This window comes from Argopecten irradians, chromosome 5 (assembly GCF_041381155.1).
Source record: "Argopecten irradians isolate NY chromosome 5, Ai_NY, whole genome shotgun sequence".
NCBI lineage: Eukaryota > Metazoa > Mollusca > Bivalvia > Pectinida > Pectinidae > Argopecten > Argopecten irradians.
This window is the reverse complement of record NC_091138.1, coordinates 19,882,461-19,902,361: the sequence shown is the minus strand read 5'-3', so window position 1 is coordinate 19,902,361 and position 19,901 is coordinate 19,882,461. Positions and strand designations below refer to the sequence as shown.

Below are 19,901 nucleotides of genomic sequence, written 5' to 3'. Positions count from 1 at the left end.
TATGGCTGACATTTTTCGTCCACAACTTACATTTTGGTTCACTGAAAAGCACTCCATTTGTTACAATTTTTAAGCGCCCTGGGTACTAATTACAGTGAATACAGTAGATTTTGGAAGGAGAATACTGCAGTCCAAGCAGATCTTAAAATCTATGGATTGTTGAATTTCGGCAAGTAATTTGTCAATTGTATCTGATTGTACCATCTTTTTCCTCTGTTAGCTGTTCGAAGATTGCCGTCACATATACCGTATATGGTCTATTGGATTGTCTTTGAGTCATCATTCGTACTTCCTTCACCTTCAACCAAACCCACCACCAGTTTGTGAACCTTTTGCTCTTGTGAACCATTCTGCTGGATGATAAATTTTACATTCAAACTTCATCTCTGCATCCAACTCCATTGCTGCAACAGCAGTGATCACATATGATTTGATTTTGTCTAGTGGTTTGATACTCCAGATTTTGCCGATCATTTTTGCATTGTCAAAGACAAACAATACATTCCCTGATGATGGTAATGGTATTTCTGATGATGAAGGATTTTTATCTGAACTTCCAATTATGTCTAAAGTATTCTGACCGTTTGTCAAAGAAAGAATTGTCAGATTCATGAGTAAACTTACAAGTCCTACAAAATGAGAATTCCGCAGTTGGTACAAACTTTCCAGTAGTATCGCTTGTCAAAATGTTACATCACTCTAAAATGTCAATAATTTGTAGATTTTGCGAATGAATTAAAGTAACAAGTGGCTCATTTTGTTCATGCAAGTACTTCGAAATATCTAAGTGTGTAAGTTCTAAAATGTTTGAAAATTGCTTTTGATTCCTTTCATTGTCTTTATGAATGTTAGTATATATCGTAAGTTCGTTTTTGTTTTTGTTTCCGTGATATGGATCTTCTTTTGTTTTGTGAGTCGGGGTATCACCGAGTACAGCTAATATATTCAGACAAGTTTTCAGATATTTCCATCAATGAATCCAAATAACTTTTTCTTTGTATATGTTCACAAACTGGTGTTGGTTAAGTAAACCTTTTGAATGTTTGCCATGTTAATTTTCGGTATCAGGTTGACAATATGAACAGTCATTTTGCTTATGTGGCATAAATTCTGTAATTTCCATTGATGTTGAAAAGGATTCATTCCTGCCTGTTGATGCAAGGTACATTGTATATGTACAAAAGAGATGCATTAAATCTGAATACATTTTGAGAGTGTTTGTAAAATAATTTCCTTTTTCAGCCCACCATCATCAGATGGGCAATTCAACTCGCTTTCAGAAATGTAGTTTCCCCTATAGCCCTAGTTGTGCATATTGCATTTTGGGACCGATCGGTCAACAAGATGGCTGACAGGTAGCTATAGCCCTCTTGGCCTTCTTGGATTTTGATAATCTTCATTGTTATTGTGAAATATCTCAAAGGATCTTTCTCACATTGCGTATGTAGTTATGTGTAGTAAAAGTTTGAAAAGTAGAGAGAAGATCCTCTTTCCATTGTCAGACCTAGATAATTCTTTGGTGGGCGCCAAGATCCATATGGGATCTCTTGTTGATAAATCATTTCAATTCTGATTTTGATCATAACCTTACTATATGTATTGACTACATGAGTTTGATAAAAGTGAAAAACAATTTTTCTAAATACGGTATTATCACCGAAGTCTTGCTCCTTTATATATAAACAAAACAAAAAATCTAAATAAATAAAGCTAACTTACTTTGAAAAACATATGTTATGATATTAACAAAGTCAAAATGATGCAATGATGTACATCATATATCTCTGTGCATGCTAACTATGCTTCATTCATGCAATGGCTTACACCCCACACAGCTATACAAGTGATCCATGGTCAGCAAGTGGTGGTTTAAAATAAACATTTCTCTGTTTAACAAGAACCTTATAATTAATGCTTCCTGATAGCAAAAGTTATGGAAATTCACAATTTACAAAAGTTATGTAAAACCATAACTTTTCTAATCCAAAAGTTATGGTAAATCATAACTTTTTTATAAAAAGTAGTCATGTTAGTGGATTTCTTAATTCGTAATATCTCTTTATAAGGTGTAAGAGAGCTATAAGTCACATTTTAAATCGACGAGGACGTTATGCTAACTAAGCCATCCTCAAATAGTGATAAGTTCAATAACGGCATTTTCTAGGAAGTTCTCTACAAATTTCACCAGAGCTCAATCACTGGTGCCAATTTTTGAAGAAAAAAATGTTTTCAAATGAATAACATCGATCACTACGGAAAAAAATAAGGTCATTTATCTCAGCTAACCTAATATGATAGATACATACAAAAGTTTGAAACTCTCAGGAGGAAACTGGAACTCAAGATTATTTAGGTAGTGAAAACACTTAATAATGAAAATAAAAGAAACACAACACAGATGATATATTTCTATATTTAATTTTACATGATATATTATTCATGATCAGCAAATGCAGCCGTACATTGTTATCTTACTAACGGTTTATATATATATATATATATAATATGTGTGGGTTAATCTCAAGGTGATAACTTAATTAACATCATTATATTCTTAATTAACAATAGCACATTTCAAGTCACACAGGTAAATATTGTTGATATAAAAAAATCCTTCATCTCATTAGAGGTGAAATTGGGTGAATTTCCATCCAAGCTAGTTCTTGTTTTTGTCAAGAGTCGTTAAGATTTTTGTATATCCTGGCACACTTTGTTGAAAGAAGAATCATCCATTTATCATTGACTTAAGATATAAAAAAAATATTATGCATCACAATGGAAAACAGATAATTTTACACAAGTTTGTTGATTAAGTTGATAATATCCTACCTAGTATTCAGTCATGTTCTCCGACATACTGTACACATTGGTTTGCAGACATGTTTGTAGAGCCTTCTAAACTTAAAACTGGTTAAAGTGTTACTTAACAGGAAAAAAGTAAATAGATGCAATTTTTTATAACCCCATTCAAGAAATTTCAGATCTAAAAAGCAGCAAGCTTTAGCCTAGTATTGTTTGGTTTAGATGGACATGATGGGCTAGATCAGACAGGAGCTGATGTCTACTCTCAATATGACAATGTTTTAGTTCCAGTATGACATAAGAAATTTACACAGATATCATTTGCTTCTTTTCAAATAAAGCAGAAATAATTAAGATGATAATGTTGCAGTTTATAGTTCAATAAAATCTGATTTAACAACAATTAATGCATTTTGAAAAACTATTTGCTTTCTTTCAAATCTGTGATATTACAATCAGCTATATCAAGACACTGTTGGTCTTTCACCGATGTAATTTCCTCACTAAAACCACCATTTTGTCCACAATGTAGTTGACTATTTCCTCACTAAAACCACCATTTTGTCCACAATGTAGTTGACTATTACACATCAGCTCACTATACACATGTAACATATTTGACCCATTACTAAGTAGGTACTCTGGGTATTAATAAATGTTGGTACCAGTAAAGACGTCAAATATCAAAACATGAAACCATGAACAACATTTAACTCCACTGAGCTCAATTTTATTAATGGTTGTCATCAATCCTATCTGTCAAATTGATTTGGTATCACATTGTTAGCTGTAGCCTTATCCGTTCTGATAAATTTGACCTTCCAAATAGGATGTTTTAATTTTACTTCAGATTATGCTAGCTTATTTGCTTATTGGGTCAAATACAATTCTATATTCTATATATATTTCAATGTAAAAGGTCCATCAAAATAGTCTGGATTTGATTTCATGAAAAATGGAAATAAAAGTAATGTTATCTGAGTGATGAAATATAGATCCTTTAGTGCATGGTGAGGTAACGTGTCAAAGATTAATACACCTGGCCAATGTAATAGATACCACTACCGACATATTACTCACCTATTTTTTTCAATAAGTACTAGTAAGCCCATTTTCACGCCTCAGTATGACTTTTTTCTCGTTTAGAATTCACTCCTACGTTTGTGACAGACTACCAGCTTCCTAAGATTACACATACAACATTAGGTTATATAGAACTGAAAATAGCACCATGATACAGAGTGGACAGATAACTAGGGTGATACAGTGAACCTGTCTAATCTGGACAGATAACTAGGGTGATACAGTGAACCTGTCTAATCTGACATTAAAATCTGGACAGATAACTAGGGTGATACAGTAAACCTGTCTAATCTGACATTAAAATCTGGACAAATAATTGGGGTGATACAGTGAAACCTGTCTAACGTGAAACCTGTCTAATCTGACACTAAAATCTGGACAGATAATTAGGGTGATACAGTGAAACCTGTCTAATCTGACACTAAAATCTGGACAGATAATTAGGGTGATACAGTGAAACCTGTCTAATCTGACACTAAAATCTGGACATATAATTAGGGTGATACAGTGAAGCTGTCTAATCTGACACTAAAATCTGGACAGATAATTTGAGTGATTCAGTGAACCTGTCTAATCTGACACTAAAATTTAACTTTATTTTTGTGTGATACAAATTTCCGTGACATTTTGTGAGAAAGCTTGAAAATATATTCAAAAGTTATCCAAATTTACTTATGTGCAAATACATGTACAGAATATTTAAAATTACAGGCTTCACTGTTGTAAACATTTTTTAGTGTATGACAAGTGATATATAACAGCAAAAGCTATCTGTACACATAAAATGAGTTTGAAGAATCAACCTATGAAATAAAGCATGCAGCCATATTTCATGTAACAAGCTTAATTACAAACACAAACTATATTGAACAATTCTTATTGGTAATTAAGAAATATTTCACAACAATGATAACAGGACATTGCAAGACAAATTTTTCATAATTATTCCCATTCCATCTCAGTTTGTGAGATATATTATTACCAAAGAGGAACAATACATTTCATACATCAACAACCTCAAAGGAAGTGAAATCAAAGAGGAAAATATATATTATCGTGAAAACAATTAAAGCTAAATTCAATTCCAAATTTAATATGCATTTGAAAGCTTATCTTTATTAGATATGGAATTATTATTCAGATTGATCCTTATTCTGACAAAAGAATTCAACAAAATGGTCATTTTCACAATAATTAGTATTATCAATACATTAGTTAATATTCATCTAAAAAATGTGCATATACTTTGAGTATACATGTCAAACAATAAAATCAGATTCCCAAATTACCTTGGTAAATATGTCTTTATCTCATAAAAGTGTTGATTGTGCAGGACTGACAAGGGAATAGATAGTGATTAATAACAATTTTGTTACCTACAAATGAAGCTGATTTCCACTTTAGCATGGCTTACTGAAAGTTACATCCCTTCCCTGAAATTAATCTCCCTGTTATGTGACTTATTGATGGTTGTCTCCCCTTCCTGTTACATATTGAAGGTTTTCACATTCAATATATCAAGTTATGCAAGCACGAGTTATAAAATAAACCATGTTTGTATTTTATTTACATGTTCTTATTGTCACATAATTCATCATCCATGTTCCGTTATAAAACTATATATCAGCCTGTTCTACATCAAACTTTGATAAAATAGAATATATCATACAACCACATGTACAGAATACAAGGATTTTAACATGAACAAGCAAAGATCACAACCATTTAGTAGGAAGATATTCATCCTAAAAATTAACGCCAATAATTAGCAAGGCACAAAATAATCAGAAACATCATTGAATGAGAAGAAAAAAGAAGGAAAGATATTTAATTACTGCGCTGGTATTCAGATTTGATATTTACAAATAAATATATACATCAACACTAAGTTTAACAACTTTTTGTAAGGACAGCCAAAACGAATGCATGGAATTATGAATTAAAGTTAATTGAAAACTGCAGCCTATGCATTCAATCCAAGCCCCAAACAGTACACGATCCTATTAATATCCAATGGTTTTTTTTTTAACTATCATAATTCATAAAACATGTTTCCTTCAATTAAATAATTGCAAAGAGAAGTTTAATGCAATTTTTTCAATAGTTTGTCCCCTTGCTTTTTAATTGTCAGATAATTAAATGTTTTCGAGGAGAATGAAGTGTGACAGAGTTTCCTCCCATGTATGATAGAAAACTAGTAATGAGGTTATGTCCCCTTGACCATTACATGTTGTAAATAGGAGAAATCAAACATGCAAAAAACCTACAGAACAAGGCTACACAAGCAAGGAAATGAAGTGTCCATGTGCAACCACAGCAAACCACCAACAAATACACAGTATAAATCCATGCAGCTGGTAAAGACTAGCACTTGCTATAAATGTCATCAATTTCAAAAGAGGCTTGCATAAAATTATAGACTTATTTGTGTAAAAGCAGTAAAGTTTTCTTGTGCAAATTGAAATCTTCACCGTAAGAAAACAAATTCACTATCACATGCCCAAATAATAGTCTGATATAAGGTTATATTGAATAATAAACTCCGAATTCACATTTTTTCATCAATATATTTAAATAACTAAACATTTATATTAAGCTTTGTTGATACAAAAATACATCTTTTAAAGATTTATGCTCCAGCTTCTTATGTACAAAGAAACTGAGTGGCTTGCTTAAGCTTGTTTAAGGTGAAAGTTTGAAATTATGAAAAGGGTTACAAAAATAATTACATGTATTCATAAAGTAATTTTATTATTTTTTTCCGGATAAAGCTACGGAAAAAGCCAAAATAAACTTTACTGAACTTAATAAAACAATCATATATTGCTAGTGTGTGTCATGTGGTTAAAAATTACAGCTCAGATTTACATTTGTCATGCTTGACAGAAAAAATAAACATGATAAACTTTCAAGAATAAAAGTAAAATATTAAATTGATTCAAAAATCAAAATGACATGAAAAAATAATTCTAATTGTGACTCTTCTAGTACATGTATGTAAATTCATCAAAAGGAAGACAAATTATTCATGACCATGTTTTAAAAATTGTTAAAAAGGAGAAACCACACACAAAGATCAACATCAAAAATCAAGAAAATGTTAGAAACTTCACAAATTCAATTATGCAATAAAAATTTAATAAATAATTCATTCTAACTACAAATCCTTAAATGCGAACATCACTAAATTTGGTTTAAATAATTTTAACTACAACTATGAAAATCAGTCAATGTAAAGATCATTGCTAATTGGATTTTTGTTAGCATTAACATTATATATCAATCCAAATTACTTGGTGAAATTTAACAAAATCAAGGTTTTACATATTATAGCCTCTTGTAAGAATGATTCTCCAAGTTAATCAAAACGATTCACAAAAATAAACCCCACAAATAAGTCCCAAACAATTTATCGTGAAATAATATTCATTTGTACCATTGACTATCTATCATTTCATTTTAATTTTGCAATTCTTTCAATCAATTAATCAATGTTAAGCTGGTATAATATATAAAAACGTCTAATTATGTGACAGTAACAGTAAACAGAGGTATCGAGACCTTGTGGACCATTAATGGTTACACAGTTTGTGAGTTGTACACAAGTTTTAGGAGATTTTTGTGATATCAACAATTCATCATACAGGTATCATATCATATAAACTGTAATCTATACAAAACAAAACCAAGAGGGGTTTTCTTTGTTAATAATAAATACATATACAATGAGAATAGAAAGTGCACAGAGAGTGAGTTAAGTTGTGAAGAGAAAACCAATGATACCATACAGTTCGGTACACACAAGATACCCCTCGGAACTTCACTCAGCCTGGGCCGATACCTGAAAATTGCATAGTTTATAAACAAACAAAAATAAACTGAACACATCATGCATATAACAAAACAGCGATGAAAAACAAACACACGACATCATTATTTTATATATGTACAAAGCAAATTAAAGCAAAAATGCGTAAACTACCATATTGAAAAAAGTCATGCGTGAACTAGCTTAACTGGATTATGCATTTTTTTGTGTGTGAAAAAGTCAGTGGTATGCTTGTAGATAGATTTTTTTTAAAAACAGGAATCTTGGTGTATGCTAAATCTATTTGTTATTTTAATGATAGTTACGATATTGAAAATGTGTTGTATGAAAAATGATAAAATCCTTGACTCATAATTAGAAAATGAAAAGAGGAGAAACTAGAACTGTCGCCAGAAAGGATGACTAATACCCCCCGCTGCACAAATTTAGTAATAACTCCATTTATAGGGGACATTGCAGAACCCTATATAGTTTACTTAACTCCTCTTTATGTCAGGGTTCTGTGAACCAAATTTTATCAAAATCTGTCAAGTAGTTTAGGAGTTTGTCGGACAAAGTTGTGTCTACAGACAGACAGACGACCCAATCCATTATACCCCTCCTTAACTTCGTTGCGAGGGGTATAAAAACTGAACAGTTCCCTATCAAAAACCAGCTGGATACAGGTGATCTATTCTCTGTAAAGTATTGTCAAAACTGGTCACTATCTATCTTTTTTATCCTTACCATCATACCTGTCATTTAGGCCATTAATCCCCTCCTAGTGTTCACTGCATTACATGTATAAGCTTTAATAATTAATAACATAGGAACATGTATATATTGAGACAAGGCCCCAGACCCTGGAGTGACAGAAATAGCTCACAGTTACATAGGTGAGCTCATAATAATAGCAAAACATTCAACAACATAGACAGAAAATAAAGTATTAAAAATAACTAACTCGTAAAAAAAAAGACAACAAAAAATGGGATTGAGCTATAAATACTGTCATGATTAACAAAAAAAAACTAAATTGAAACAAAAATTGGACATAACAAGTATAATCGTATACACCAACAAACAAAATAACGCTGGCATGATCGGGTATTCATTTGAGAAGAAAATACTTGGAAGACAAGAAACAAAGACTAGATATATAGATTTATAAATTATGTATGTGTATAATTGTAATTGTATAGAACTGGTTTTGTATTTACAGGTATACATATGTTGATCTACAGTGTAATAAAGCTCGTATGTGTACTGTAAATTTACATATATTAGTGTAATCGAATTTCAGCACTAAGTAAATATTTATCAAATTAGCACAACGACAACAAAGCTGTATCAGCTTATAGCGTATTCCGCAATCAGTGTATTGATATATTTAACCTTGTTCATTTTTGTCTGAAATTCTAGATGCAACCAACTAGCTGATTTGTTAAAATACATGTACACGTATTATGTAAACATAACATTCTCAGATTTTGAACAAACCATCTTTAAAGCAGGGTCACTGTATTTATAATACATTAAATAAATAAATCAGTTTTTCCCCTTTCTATTCCAAAGTTTTACAGTTGTAGAGTTTTTAAATCTCCTTTAATGCCTATTTAAAGTCCTATTTTTCTGACTATCAGACAAAGTAAAATTGGAATTTCACTTGTATGATAATCAGAAGAGAACTCCCTTAGCACAATGATGTTCAGTACAGTATTAAAGTTTTAACAAACATTTGAAAATTTCAAGAAAATTTCAAGATTGTACAGCCATTTTTATTGTGGTACTGGGATGGTGTTTACTCTGCTCACTAAAGGAAATTTTATCATTTCTTTCTACAGTATTTTTTTGACAGAACCAAATTTGGTATGGTGCTGACAGAATCATTGAAATAGTAAAACCGATACAAAGATTAATACTGAGACTTGCATTATTTTCACCTATAAGAGTCACTTTCTCTTTCAGTCTTTCATTTCAAACATTTGTACAGTAGTTCACTAAATCTCCATTTTTGCCACGCAGAAGATACAGTTAGGAAGCGCGGTTAGCAGTAAATCAGCTTGGTGTGAAGAATGTGCATCTACTGGTGATATTACAGTTTATTAGTTAGCAAAAATAGCATGAAAATATAGCACTGTAGGTACCTCCGACCTGAAGTATAGGGACGGGAACACTCGTGATGGATGGTATAATCTATAGGATAGGCTCGAATCATGCTTAAAACGCCAGACATGAACAATTCTAATGATGCAAAAATGTATTCCATGCCTCTGCTATTATGTGACAATCGTTCTTTCCCAAAGAACTGAGTACAAGGGTTACATGATTGGGTTTTAGTGGTAACTAGATATTGGAGTATGAGACATCACTCATTGCACACGCTATAATCTCATTGCCTTTAGTTACTGTAAATTACTGTAAAGTTCTTTCTAGGAGGATTTCATCTCGCACTTATACACATGGTAACATGTGATTGATATTCTCGTTTGTACTAGTTCCATAATTACAGAAGATGTGTCACATACACCATAACACAAGTTAAGAGAACCAAACTAATATGGCTTTCCTTATATTGGGACCTCATGTACCACATGATACCTGATAATGTTTGTGTGGGTCTAGTATCTCCAGTGGTGATGGAATGTAGCTCTTTGTAATCTTCCCACTAAAATGACACTAGTCTTTTAGTGGTGTGGGACATCATCTTTTAGTGTCATTCCATCATCAATAGAAACAATAGACCCACACAAACATTTTCAGGTATCACATGGTACATGGATTAGTGCTATCAGCCTCCACATAACTTCCCCCATTTACAGCCAACACCTATGTAACTGAGGCAGGCAAATGTCCTCAGCAGTCTTCTATTAAAAGTCAAATTCACTAAAATAATCCTTTTTTAAAATCACCTTTACATTTTGCTCCATTCAGGAAAAACAACTTGCATAATTGTTTGTTTCCTAAAGATTCAGCCCCTCTGTTGTTGTAGCGTAACTCTCACATGTATAAATCACACCATCGTAGCATCATCGTCTCCGTTACTAATATCACCAAAGTTTACTACACAACTGTTGTCTTTCTCTTTTTCTGCATAGACAACTCGAGCTTGTCCATCATCTCTATCTTGCTCCTCCCCTTGACCTTTGACCCTAACCCGACCCCGGCCCTCTGACTTATCTAACATGCTATGGACCACAACTTGGACGCGCTGTTCAGGAGCGGGACTATGATTGAAAGGATAAGTCATGTTTTCCTCAGAGAAAGTTCTTTCCTGCTGTGCTAAGTGACAGAAGGCGCTTTCAGAGTCTATTGTATTGTCAGGTGTACTCAATTCTATATCACACATCTCGGAGGACACTGACTCGCCCATAGCAACAAAAGGTACCTCTTTTGTGGCCCGTAGGATCCTCTGGCAGTACACGTCCTCGTAGACAATAGGGTTCTGGTCATGGTCTCTGTAACATAAACAGATCATCATCATTCATGTTCTGTTGATTAAAGCAGGGTCTTTTGTGAAATTGGTGTCAGTTTTAAAGGTTCAATTCTTTAATATAAATTTTATGTCAGTTTAAGCAGGTTCCTTTATGATTCTAAAGTCAGATTAAGCAGAATTATTAATGCAAATTCCATTATAGATGTCAATTTAAGCAGGTTCTATCATGAATTTGATGTCAGTCTATACAGGTTCCACATGCGTTACCTGTTGTATATGAGAACAGCTATGACCACCGGGTGTGGGATAGGTAGCGGGATCTGTAATTTGTCAAACTGAAGCTCCTTCAGAATGGGTTTCCATGGTTTTGACCTTGATCTGGAAATTAACAAAGACAAACAACCTCTGTTTATGACATGCTTCATTTTCATTTTATAGGCATAAAGTCCCACAAGTAAGCATAAATGGTAATAATTGTAGTGATGTTCTATGTGGTATTCTGTGATATTCATTCAGACACTGAAAACATTATACATTTAAGAATCTTTTTAGACTTAAATGCAGTGGACCCGCGATAATGCGAATGCCAATACTCCAGAAAACTTACAATCCGGACGGAAATGTCAGGGAACGGATTTCCATAATGTTATTTATACCCACTAGTCCGGAAATTCTGGCAGCGTAATGTAATTTTCGTTAATAAATTCCCGCAATAATCCGGACAATTTTCTGTCGCCTCGTGCCAGGAAAATCCAAGGCCAGCTATAGTCATGTGTACACACTACCACTTGACACTGTGTGTGTTGTCATAACGACGGCTGCCAGATTAAAGCCACGGGTGTTTAGGCTGGGAACAGTCCAGATTATCGAGGGTCCACTGTACTTTAATTCTTTCTGATTAAAAATCATATTAAAAATTCTATTAGTTCAAGACATGACAGAGATGATGTGTGTTGAATACCTTGGTGTGTGATATCTGGTTGTCTGTAGGATCACTTGGCTCGGGTCAAAGAAATGGAGATCCATCTGTGGAGCCTTGGCACTCACTTCACCTGTAAACAAAAAACAATATACTGTTGTGGAAATCGAAGCATCCTGACCTTGATATTCTTAGGAATTTAACCTAAACTTGATCCAAGGTTTAATTCAATGATCTGATATGATGTTTGTAATTAATCAAGGGCTACAACTCTGTCAGTAAACATCAGCTGAATGTCACACATAGACATGCCTATAAGGCATTAACTTTGGATTTTGAATCCTAAGCTAATTGGTTTACATTTTAGTGTAGCCATCAGAAGTGGTAAATCAAATCTTAGCTCAACTTGGTTTTTTCAAAATGTCATCCACTTCATAGATGGAAGAGCTTCCAAAAGAAGAGTGATGAGAAACTATATTCTATACCTAAGTAGAAGAGGGTAAATCAAGTTTAGCTCTGGCTAAGCTCTTATGGCGTTTAACCATGTGACTTATCTAAACGAAAACCTGGATAAAATGTGTAAGAAGACTTTTTTTTTCTATTAAGTAGTCATTACTCCAACAAGATTGATAATAGCATTCCTTGCAGTTACTGCACATATATAAAGTGTGATGAACAAATGAAGGGAAGGACAATTTGAATTAATATAACTTCAACAAATACTTATTTAATGAAAACTGGGGATAAATATAACAGAAGTTTTCTGACATAGGTACAGTGTAACTTCCTGAAACTGAAACCTTCTCAAAACCGATCACCTCTAGAAACCGAACATATTTGTCATGTACGGAATGAATTTTAATAGTAAATAAAACTTCCCAAAACCGATCCCTCCCAATTCCGAATACCGGACCGATTTTGAGATCGGAATAGTCAAATGTAACTAAAATACACTTCTGAAAACCGGCCTTACCTGAGCGACACTAATAGTTTGCATTGAGGTCTGATCAACCCACAGTGAAATACACACGTACCTGTATCCATAGTTGTCGTATGCCATGTCCTGAGGGCATGTACATGTATACAGGTGTGAAGGCTATAGGTATATGTACACGGTAATTATACCAGAGACGGTGGTGTAATTATTTAATCATGTCTATTGTTTAGGTATTTAACGAAGGTCTACCACGTGCACTGGCAGTTTGTTTACTGTAGGAAAACAAGCAGAGCTAGTAATAAACAGAAAGTTTCGTATTCAATTTTGAGAGTCTCACACAGATTATTTATTTAAGTAGTTGTTGGATCACGTAAATTATATGTATGAAGAAGCCGAAGCCATGAATTATTTTGTCATATGATGCTCGGCATCGACTGATCATCATGTAATTAGACCATATTGAATTTGACTCTTGACGTAACTTGAAGCGATCTGCCGTATGTAGGTTAGTTCAGACGAGAACATCCCCAAGAACATTCATGCAACTAATTACGTTTATAAGCGGTAACAAAGTCAGGATTGTTATAATCCATTCCTTTTAATCGTATGATTTTCTCTTTTGTGATAAAATTTACATTAACAATTAATATCGGTCAGTTATAACGAAAACACTAGGCAGCACAGTGAAGTGTAGAAAACAACTTCTGATCAATAAAATCTGGATCGTAATGATCGATATTCGGTTTACTTCTCCATACCGAACCCTCTCTAAACCGGCCAAAATTCTATGCACCAACCATGATCGGTTTAGGGAAGTTCCACTGTATTAATAGTAGATCAGAATTTATTATGTATGGTACTGGCTTTCCTACCAGATGGTGTGTGGATCTCCGTAACAAGGTCAAGGTCATCATGGAAATCTCCGGTGGCAACCATTTTGATGTACCTCTCCATGTTGATGTGGTTAACCTGCAAATAAGAAATTTTAAAGAAAACATGTAAATGAAAGTTTGATGAACACAGATTTGTATACCAGGTATTTTTGAAGCCTGTTTCTTCAGGAGAATCCATACAAATCATATCTGTCATTATATTTGCAATTATTTTAGCACTTTTGCAATTGGATCAAGATTTATTCTATATGCTTGTAGATTTTATTGTATAACATTCATTGTCTGTGTAACCAAGGGAAACATACAATCTCCCAAATCAATTTGTTATTTACTAATTGATTTCAAAGGTCAATTGTGTGCTTATTCTGAGCTTACCTCCAGTTCAAAATGGTTATCAGTGTCCTCCAAAGGTATAAGAAAGGTCTTGGAGAAGATCTCTATGAATTTCTTGCTGGCAAGTCCTATAACATTAAAATCATCATTAATATATTCAAAAATAGATTTTCCTTCCAAGGTGACCTTGATATCTAGCAAGAAGTACAAACATGTAAAAACAACCATTAACCTATAATAGTATGGAGATGAAAGCAAGATAGATGTATGGTAAATTAAAAAAAACTACAATTTGAAGCACCAAAGCGGGGCCTAATAAATACTGCATTTTCTGATATAATTTGGTCCATGTGACTCTTTTTGTCCCAGCTGTCAAACGTTTTGTCAGGACCAAATAACAGCATACATTTTTGAAATTTCTTTTCAGTATTTGTATTATTTCCAATATCAATCTTCATTATCATAGAAAACCTGATTAATAAAGGTCAAAGGTGGTCCGAGTGATACCAACCTCTCCAGTCTCGAAATTCCAAGCCTTTTCCTTCCCAGAATTCCACTTCAGGCATCAGCAGTTTCGGAAAGACACGTTCGGTATAAAACTTCTCCAACAGTTTACCAGCATTCAAAATGGAAAGCTGTTTAGGGATAAATGGTAGAAAATCATAAAAAAAATCTTTCTTTAAACATACCAAACACAAATTATTAATAATAATAGATAGTCTTTGTCATCACAAAGGAAATGTTGAGAGCTATAAATAGATATTCTATATTGCAGCGAAAAAAACACCTACAGTAAGACCTTTGTGAGTGCTTATGTGGGACCAAATAAGACCTCTCAAGTCAGTAAATGCCATTTGTTTTTCCAAATATTAAGATCATGATTCTACAAATTTAATATTTCAAGCAAATAATCTCCCACATCAAAACTCCTTTCAGCCTTTAAACCCAAGATTCTCTTAGCCTACCTGCAGTTGTTTCACTTCAGGAAATCTAAAGCAAGCCTACCTTTACAAGCCTAAATACTCTCATACCCACTCTAAAAAGCCTACCTTGAAGTTTGAACCCCTGATTCTCTAAACCAAGCCTACCATGGGCCCTTTACCACCTATCCCTTTAACCATTACGCCTTATATAGTCTATAACAATCTTACCTTGAGCTCCCGTTCTGGTAATTTGATGCGTCTCTGTATATCAGGATGGAGGCCAGTGTTCAGGTTTTTCTCACGACTGAAAGTTAACAGATTATATTTAAATTTCATGTTATATGGTGGTAAAGCTATTGTATCTGGTATCAAATTAATCCATTAAATAAAGCACATACATAAAAAGTGTAATAAATTTGATAAAAACAAAATAGACACATGTTATCTTGAAAACTTAATGATAAAAGCTACTGATTTTATAACTATTGTCTATTGATTGTCAATTTGGACTGCTGCTATACCAGAGAAGGGACAAAGGGGAGTAACTCTTGATGGATCAGAATATCACTGAAGGACATGTTAGCTTTTGGAAGAGGAGGAATTCCAAGGTGTCTGAAGAAGGAGGGCTAAATGGACTTGAATCCCTCAACTACTATCTGCTAATTATTGTGTAATGTTAATGACCATAGAGTGTCATGAAGACTTCCCCATGGTTTACCACAGTAACTTAATAATAAAGTTGTTTAAAGAGAAAAGTTAACAGCCGGCCATTGGACAAAGCATCATGACATAAACACTGGACAAAGCATCATGACATAAACCCTGGACAAAGCATCATGACATAAACACTGGACAAAGCATCATGACATAAACACTGGACAAAGCATCATGACATAAACCCTGGACAAAGCATCATGACATAAACCCTGGACAAAGCATCATGACATAAACCCTGGACAAAGCATCATGACATAAACCCTGGACAAAGCATCATGACATAAACACTGGACAAAGCATCATGACATAAACACTGGACAAAGCATCATGACATAAACACTGGACAAAGCATCATGACATAAACACTGGACAAAGCATCATGACATAAACACTGGACAAAGCATCATGACATAAACACTGGACAAAGCATCATACATAAACACTGGACAAAGCATCATGACATAAACACTGGACAAAGCATCATGACATAAACACTGGACAAAGCATCATGACATAAACACTGGACAAAGCAGCATCATCATAAACACTGGACAAAGCATCATGACATAAACACTGGACAAAGCATCATGACATAAACACTGGACAAAGCATCATGACATAAACACTGGACAAAGCATCATGACATAAACCCTGGACAAAGCATCATGACATAAACCCTGGACAAAGCATCATGACATAAACCCTGGACAAAGCATCATGACATAAACCCTGGACAAAGCATCATGACATAAACACTGGACAAAGCATCATGACATAAACACTGGACAAAGCATCATGACATAAACCTGGACAAAGCATCATGACTACCCTGGACAAAGCACATCATAACGACATATAAAACCTGACAAAGCATCATGACATAAACCTGGACAAAGCATCATGACATAAACACTGACAAAGCATCTGACAAAACACTGGACAAAGCATCATGACATAAACACTGGACAAAGCATCATGACATAAACACTGGACAAAGCATCATGACATAAACCCTGGACAAAGCATCATGACATAAACCCTGGACAAAGCATCATAACATAAACACTGGACAAAGCATCATGACATAAACCCTGGACAAAGCATCATGACATAAACACTGGACAAAGCATCATGACATAAACACTGGACAAAGCATCATGACATAAACACTGGACAAAGCATCATGACATAAACCCTGGACAAAGCATCATGACATAAACCCTGGACAAAGCATCATGACATAAACCCTGGACAAAGCATCATGACATAAACTCTGGACAAGCATCATGACAAACCCGGACATCATGACATAAACACTGGCAAGCCTGACAAAGACATCATGACATAAACCTGGACAAAGCATCATGACATAAACCTGGACAAAGCATCATGACATAAACACTGGACAAAGCATCATAACATAAACCCTGGACAAAGCATCATGACATAAACACTGGACAAAGCATCATGACATAAACACTGGACAAAGCATCAACATAAACACTGGACAAAGCATCATGACATAAACACTGGACAAAGCATCATGACATAAACACTGGACAAAGCATCATGACATAAACACTGGACAAAGCATCATGACATAAACACTGGACAAAGCATCATGACATAAACACTGGACAAAGCATCATGACATAAACACTGGACAAAGCATCATGACATAAACCTGGACAAAGCATCATGACATAAACACTGGACAAAGCATCATGACATAAACACTGGACAAAGCATCATGACATAAACCCTGGACAAAGCATCATGACATAAACACTGGACAAAGCATCATGACATAAACACTGGACAAAGCATCCATAAACACTGACAACATCACTGGACAAAGCATCATGACATAAACCCTGGACAAAGCATCATGACATAAACACCGGACAAGCATCATGACATAAACACTGGACAAAGCATCACGACATAAACCCTGGACAAAGCATCATGACATAAACTCACTTGCCTTTTTGGCTGGCAACTGCCATGCAGAGGTTTTGTACCACTCAAGATCAATTGATGGATACATTTTTTTATCCCATAACTGGCTAGTCCAATCATGACATACGGCCTTAAGGCTCGTGGCATATGAAATTATTGAACTCGTTTGATATATACAAATTTCATATCACACAGCCACGAGTGGAAGATCCTTTATGTATTAATTATAAACACCACAAAATGAACACCTATCTGACATACACATGTAAAGCATTAACAGTAGATCTGAAAACATATGTTGTTATAGGTAACAATCAGGATAGGAACTGTTTTGAGAAGTTCGGACTACGTAGATATGAATGATTTGATTTTTGAAAGTTATATCAGTATAATCCTCTTTTTTTACCTGAATGTGATGATGGGCACAAATTAAATGTGTGCCCTACTTTTACACTCATGACCTACTTTTTGACCTTTATGGTAAGGTCGGTGAGGTACTGGCTGGTTTCAGCACATAGACGTTTGTAAACCCCTTCCTGGACAATGTCGGCTGAGAAAGGCTTGAAACACTGCTCCACAAACAGACTGTAACATAAAAATCACAAACATCATTACATCTATCTTATTAGCATCATAGAATAAATAAGATTCTTAACTGTGTCAAAAGGTCCCACGTTATAACAAAAAGGAATGGTCTCACAAACTTACAGATGAACCTCATGCAGCTCATGTCAGCAGGACTTAAGTAGGTACAATTTTGTATTGTATTTCGCGTTCATATTCAGATAAGACCAATGGAACATGACTATAACTAAATCAAACATGATTTTCAAGCCATACAACAGAAAGATTGCTTCAATATGTTTTTGTGTTTTCATGTGTCATGTTCTTTTTTGTCACAAATTAAAAACAATTTTCAGTAGGTAAGAATAATTATAGGTAAAAAGTTTGTTTTAGCAACTGTTAAGATCGATACCATGCACATGGCATATTGAAATGTTTGGTAGTTAATGAAGCTATATATTCAAAGGGCTGGAATACCCATGCACTTTCAAAAGGAAGAATAATAATTACGTTCTTTAATATATTGTACACACTGTTGTTACTATTATTGTTGCTGTGTAAATGAAAGACAGTACAAAGGGTGATGTGATTGAATTACTTACACAAAATTGTTGATATATCATACACTTGTTAAGAGCATAGAACATAAGTATGTGTTGCTTGTGAAATATAAAATAGCTAGTAAAATAGTGGAAATCCTAATGCAGGTTACCAGAAAAATTGTGGAAATCTCTACCCAGTCTTACAAGGATGATGTCTTTATTGAACTTGTTACAGAACAGATAATATCTACGGTACAAATCTGTTGAAACTATCGAGACCGGTCCGTAAAGAGGATCCTGTGTTGATACGAATTCTCAAAGAAAGCAGATCTTTCTATGGTACTGGTAGTATATATATTTACCAGTAAAACTTCATCATTATAAATACAATTTACAAAAATCTTGACAAAAAAAGCAATAGGTGTCACTGGAGGTGAGTCTGAACCACCAACATCTCATTCTTATCTTGGGAGCCGCGGGTCATAAAGTCATACAAAGTTTACAAATCTACGAAAACAGGCTCCACAAGAATATAACTGTCATTGGTCTAGTACAAAAGCCTTACTATACCAGGCCCCGAACTCAGGAAATCTAGTATATACAGACAAGCCTAATGTGAAATAAAGTACTGGGGTCTATGTGCTAAACAGGGTGCTGTTTGAACGTTAAAATGTGCCACATGTATGCACTTCAGAATGACCAGATTTCATTGGTTCTGTGAACCACACATGTATATACCACAGTTATGGATGTAAACTTGTGGAGTGATGTATATTTGTAGAAATAATTTCCCTGGGAACTTCAGTGGATCCCTAAGGGCTGTAATGATGTTATGTTTATGGTAATATGAGGACTAATAAGGGCAGCAGACTCTGTGACTATCCGGGGATATATACAGCACATGTCTCCCTAAATCATACATTTCTTATATCAAATCTCACTGTTTAATATAAATGTCTCACAGAATAACATCAGTTTTTATTTT

General features: G+C 34.2%; 1 protein-coding gene across 1 annotated transcript; it reads right to left on the bottom strand.

The window, feature by feature from the left end:
* Positions 1–5,858: 5,858 nt before the first annotated feature.
* On the bottom strand, positions 5,859–18,400 carry LOC138323148 (uncharacterized). The gene is made up of 9 exons (XM_069267549.1): positions 18,276–18,400; positions 15,363–15,438; positions 14,723–14,846; positions 14,254–14,339; positions 13,858–13,954; positions 12,091–12,181; positions 11,397–11,507; positions 11,082–11,151; positions 5,859–7,726 (listed from the first exon to the last, which is right to left on the bottom strand). The coding sequence occupies exons 3-9, from the start codon at positions 14,775–14,777 to the stop codon at positions 7,706–7,708; spliced, it is 531 nt and encodes a 176-aa protein (XP_069123650.1). The 5' UTR covers positions 14,778–14,846; positions 15,363–15,438; positions 18,276–18,400; the 3' UTR covers positions 5,859–7,705.
* Positions 18,401–19,901: the final 1,501 nt, after the last annotated feature.

Bases quoted from the DNA above. Each gene is read 5' to 3' on its own strand.
- LOC138323148 (XM_069267549.1), bottom strand. From the start codon at position 14,777: ATGCCTGAAGTGGAATTCTGGGAAGGAAAAGGCTTGGAATTTCGAGAC. The intron at 14,340-14,722 runs GTTGGTATCACT...TTAATGTTATAG, and splicing joins GGAATTTCGAGACTGGAGAG to GACTTGCCAGCAAGAAATTC. The intron at 11,152-11,396 runs GTAACGCATGTG...TTTATGTTACAG, and splicing joins GCTGTTCTCATATACAACAG to AGACCATGACCAGAACCCTA.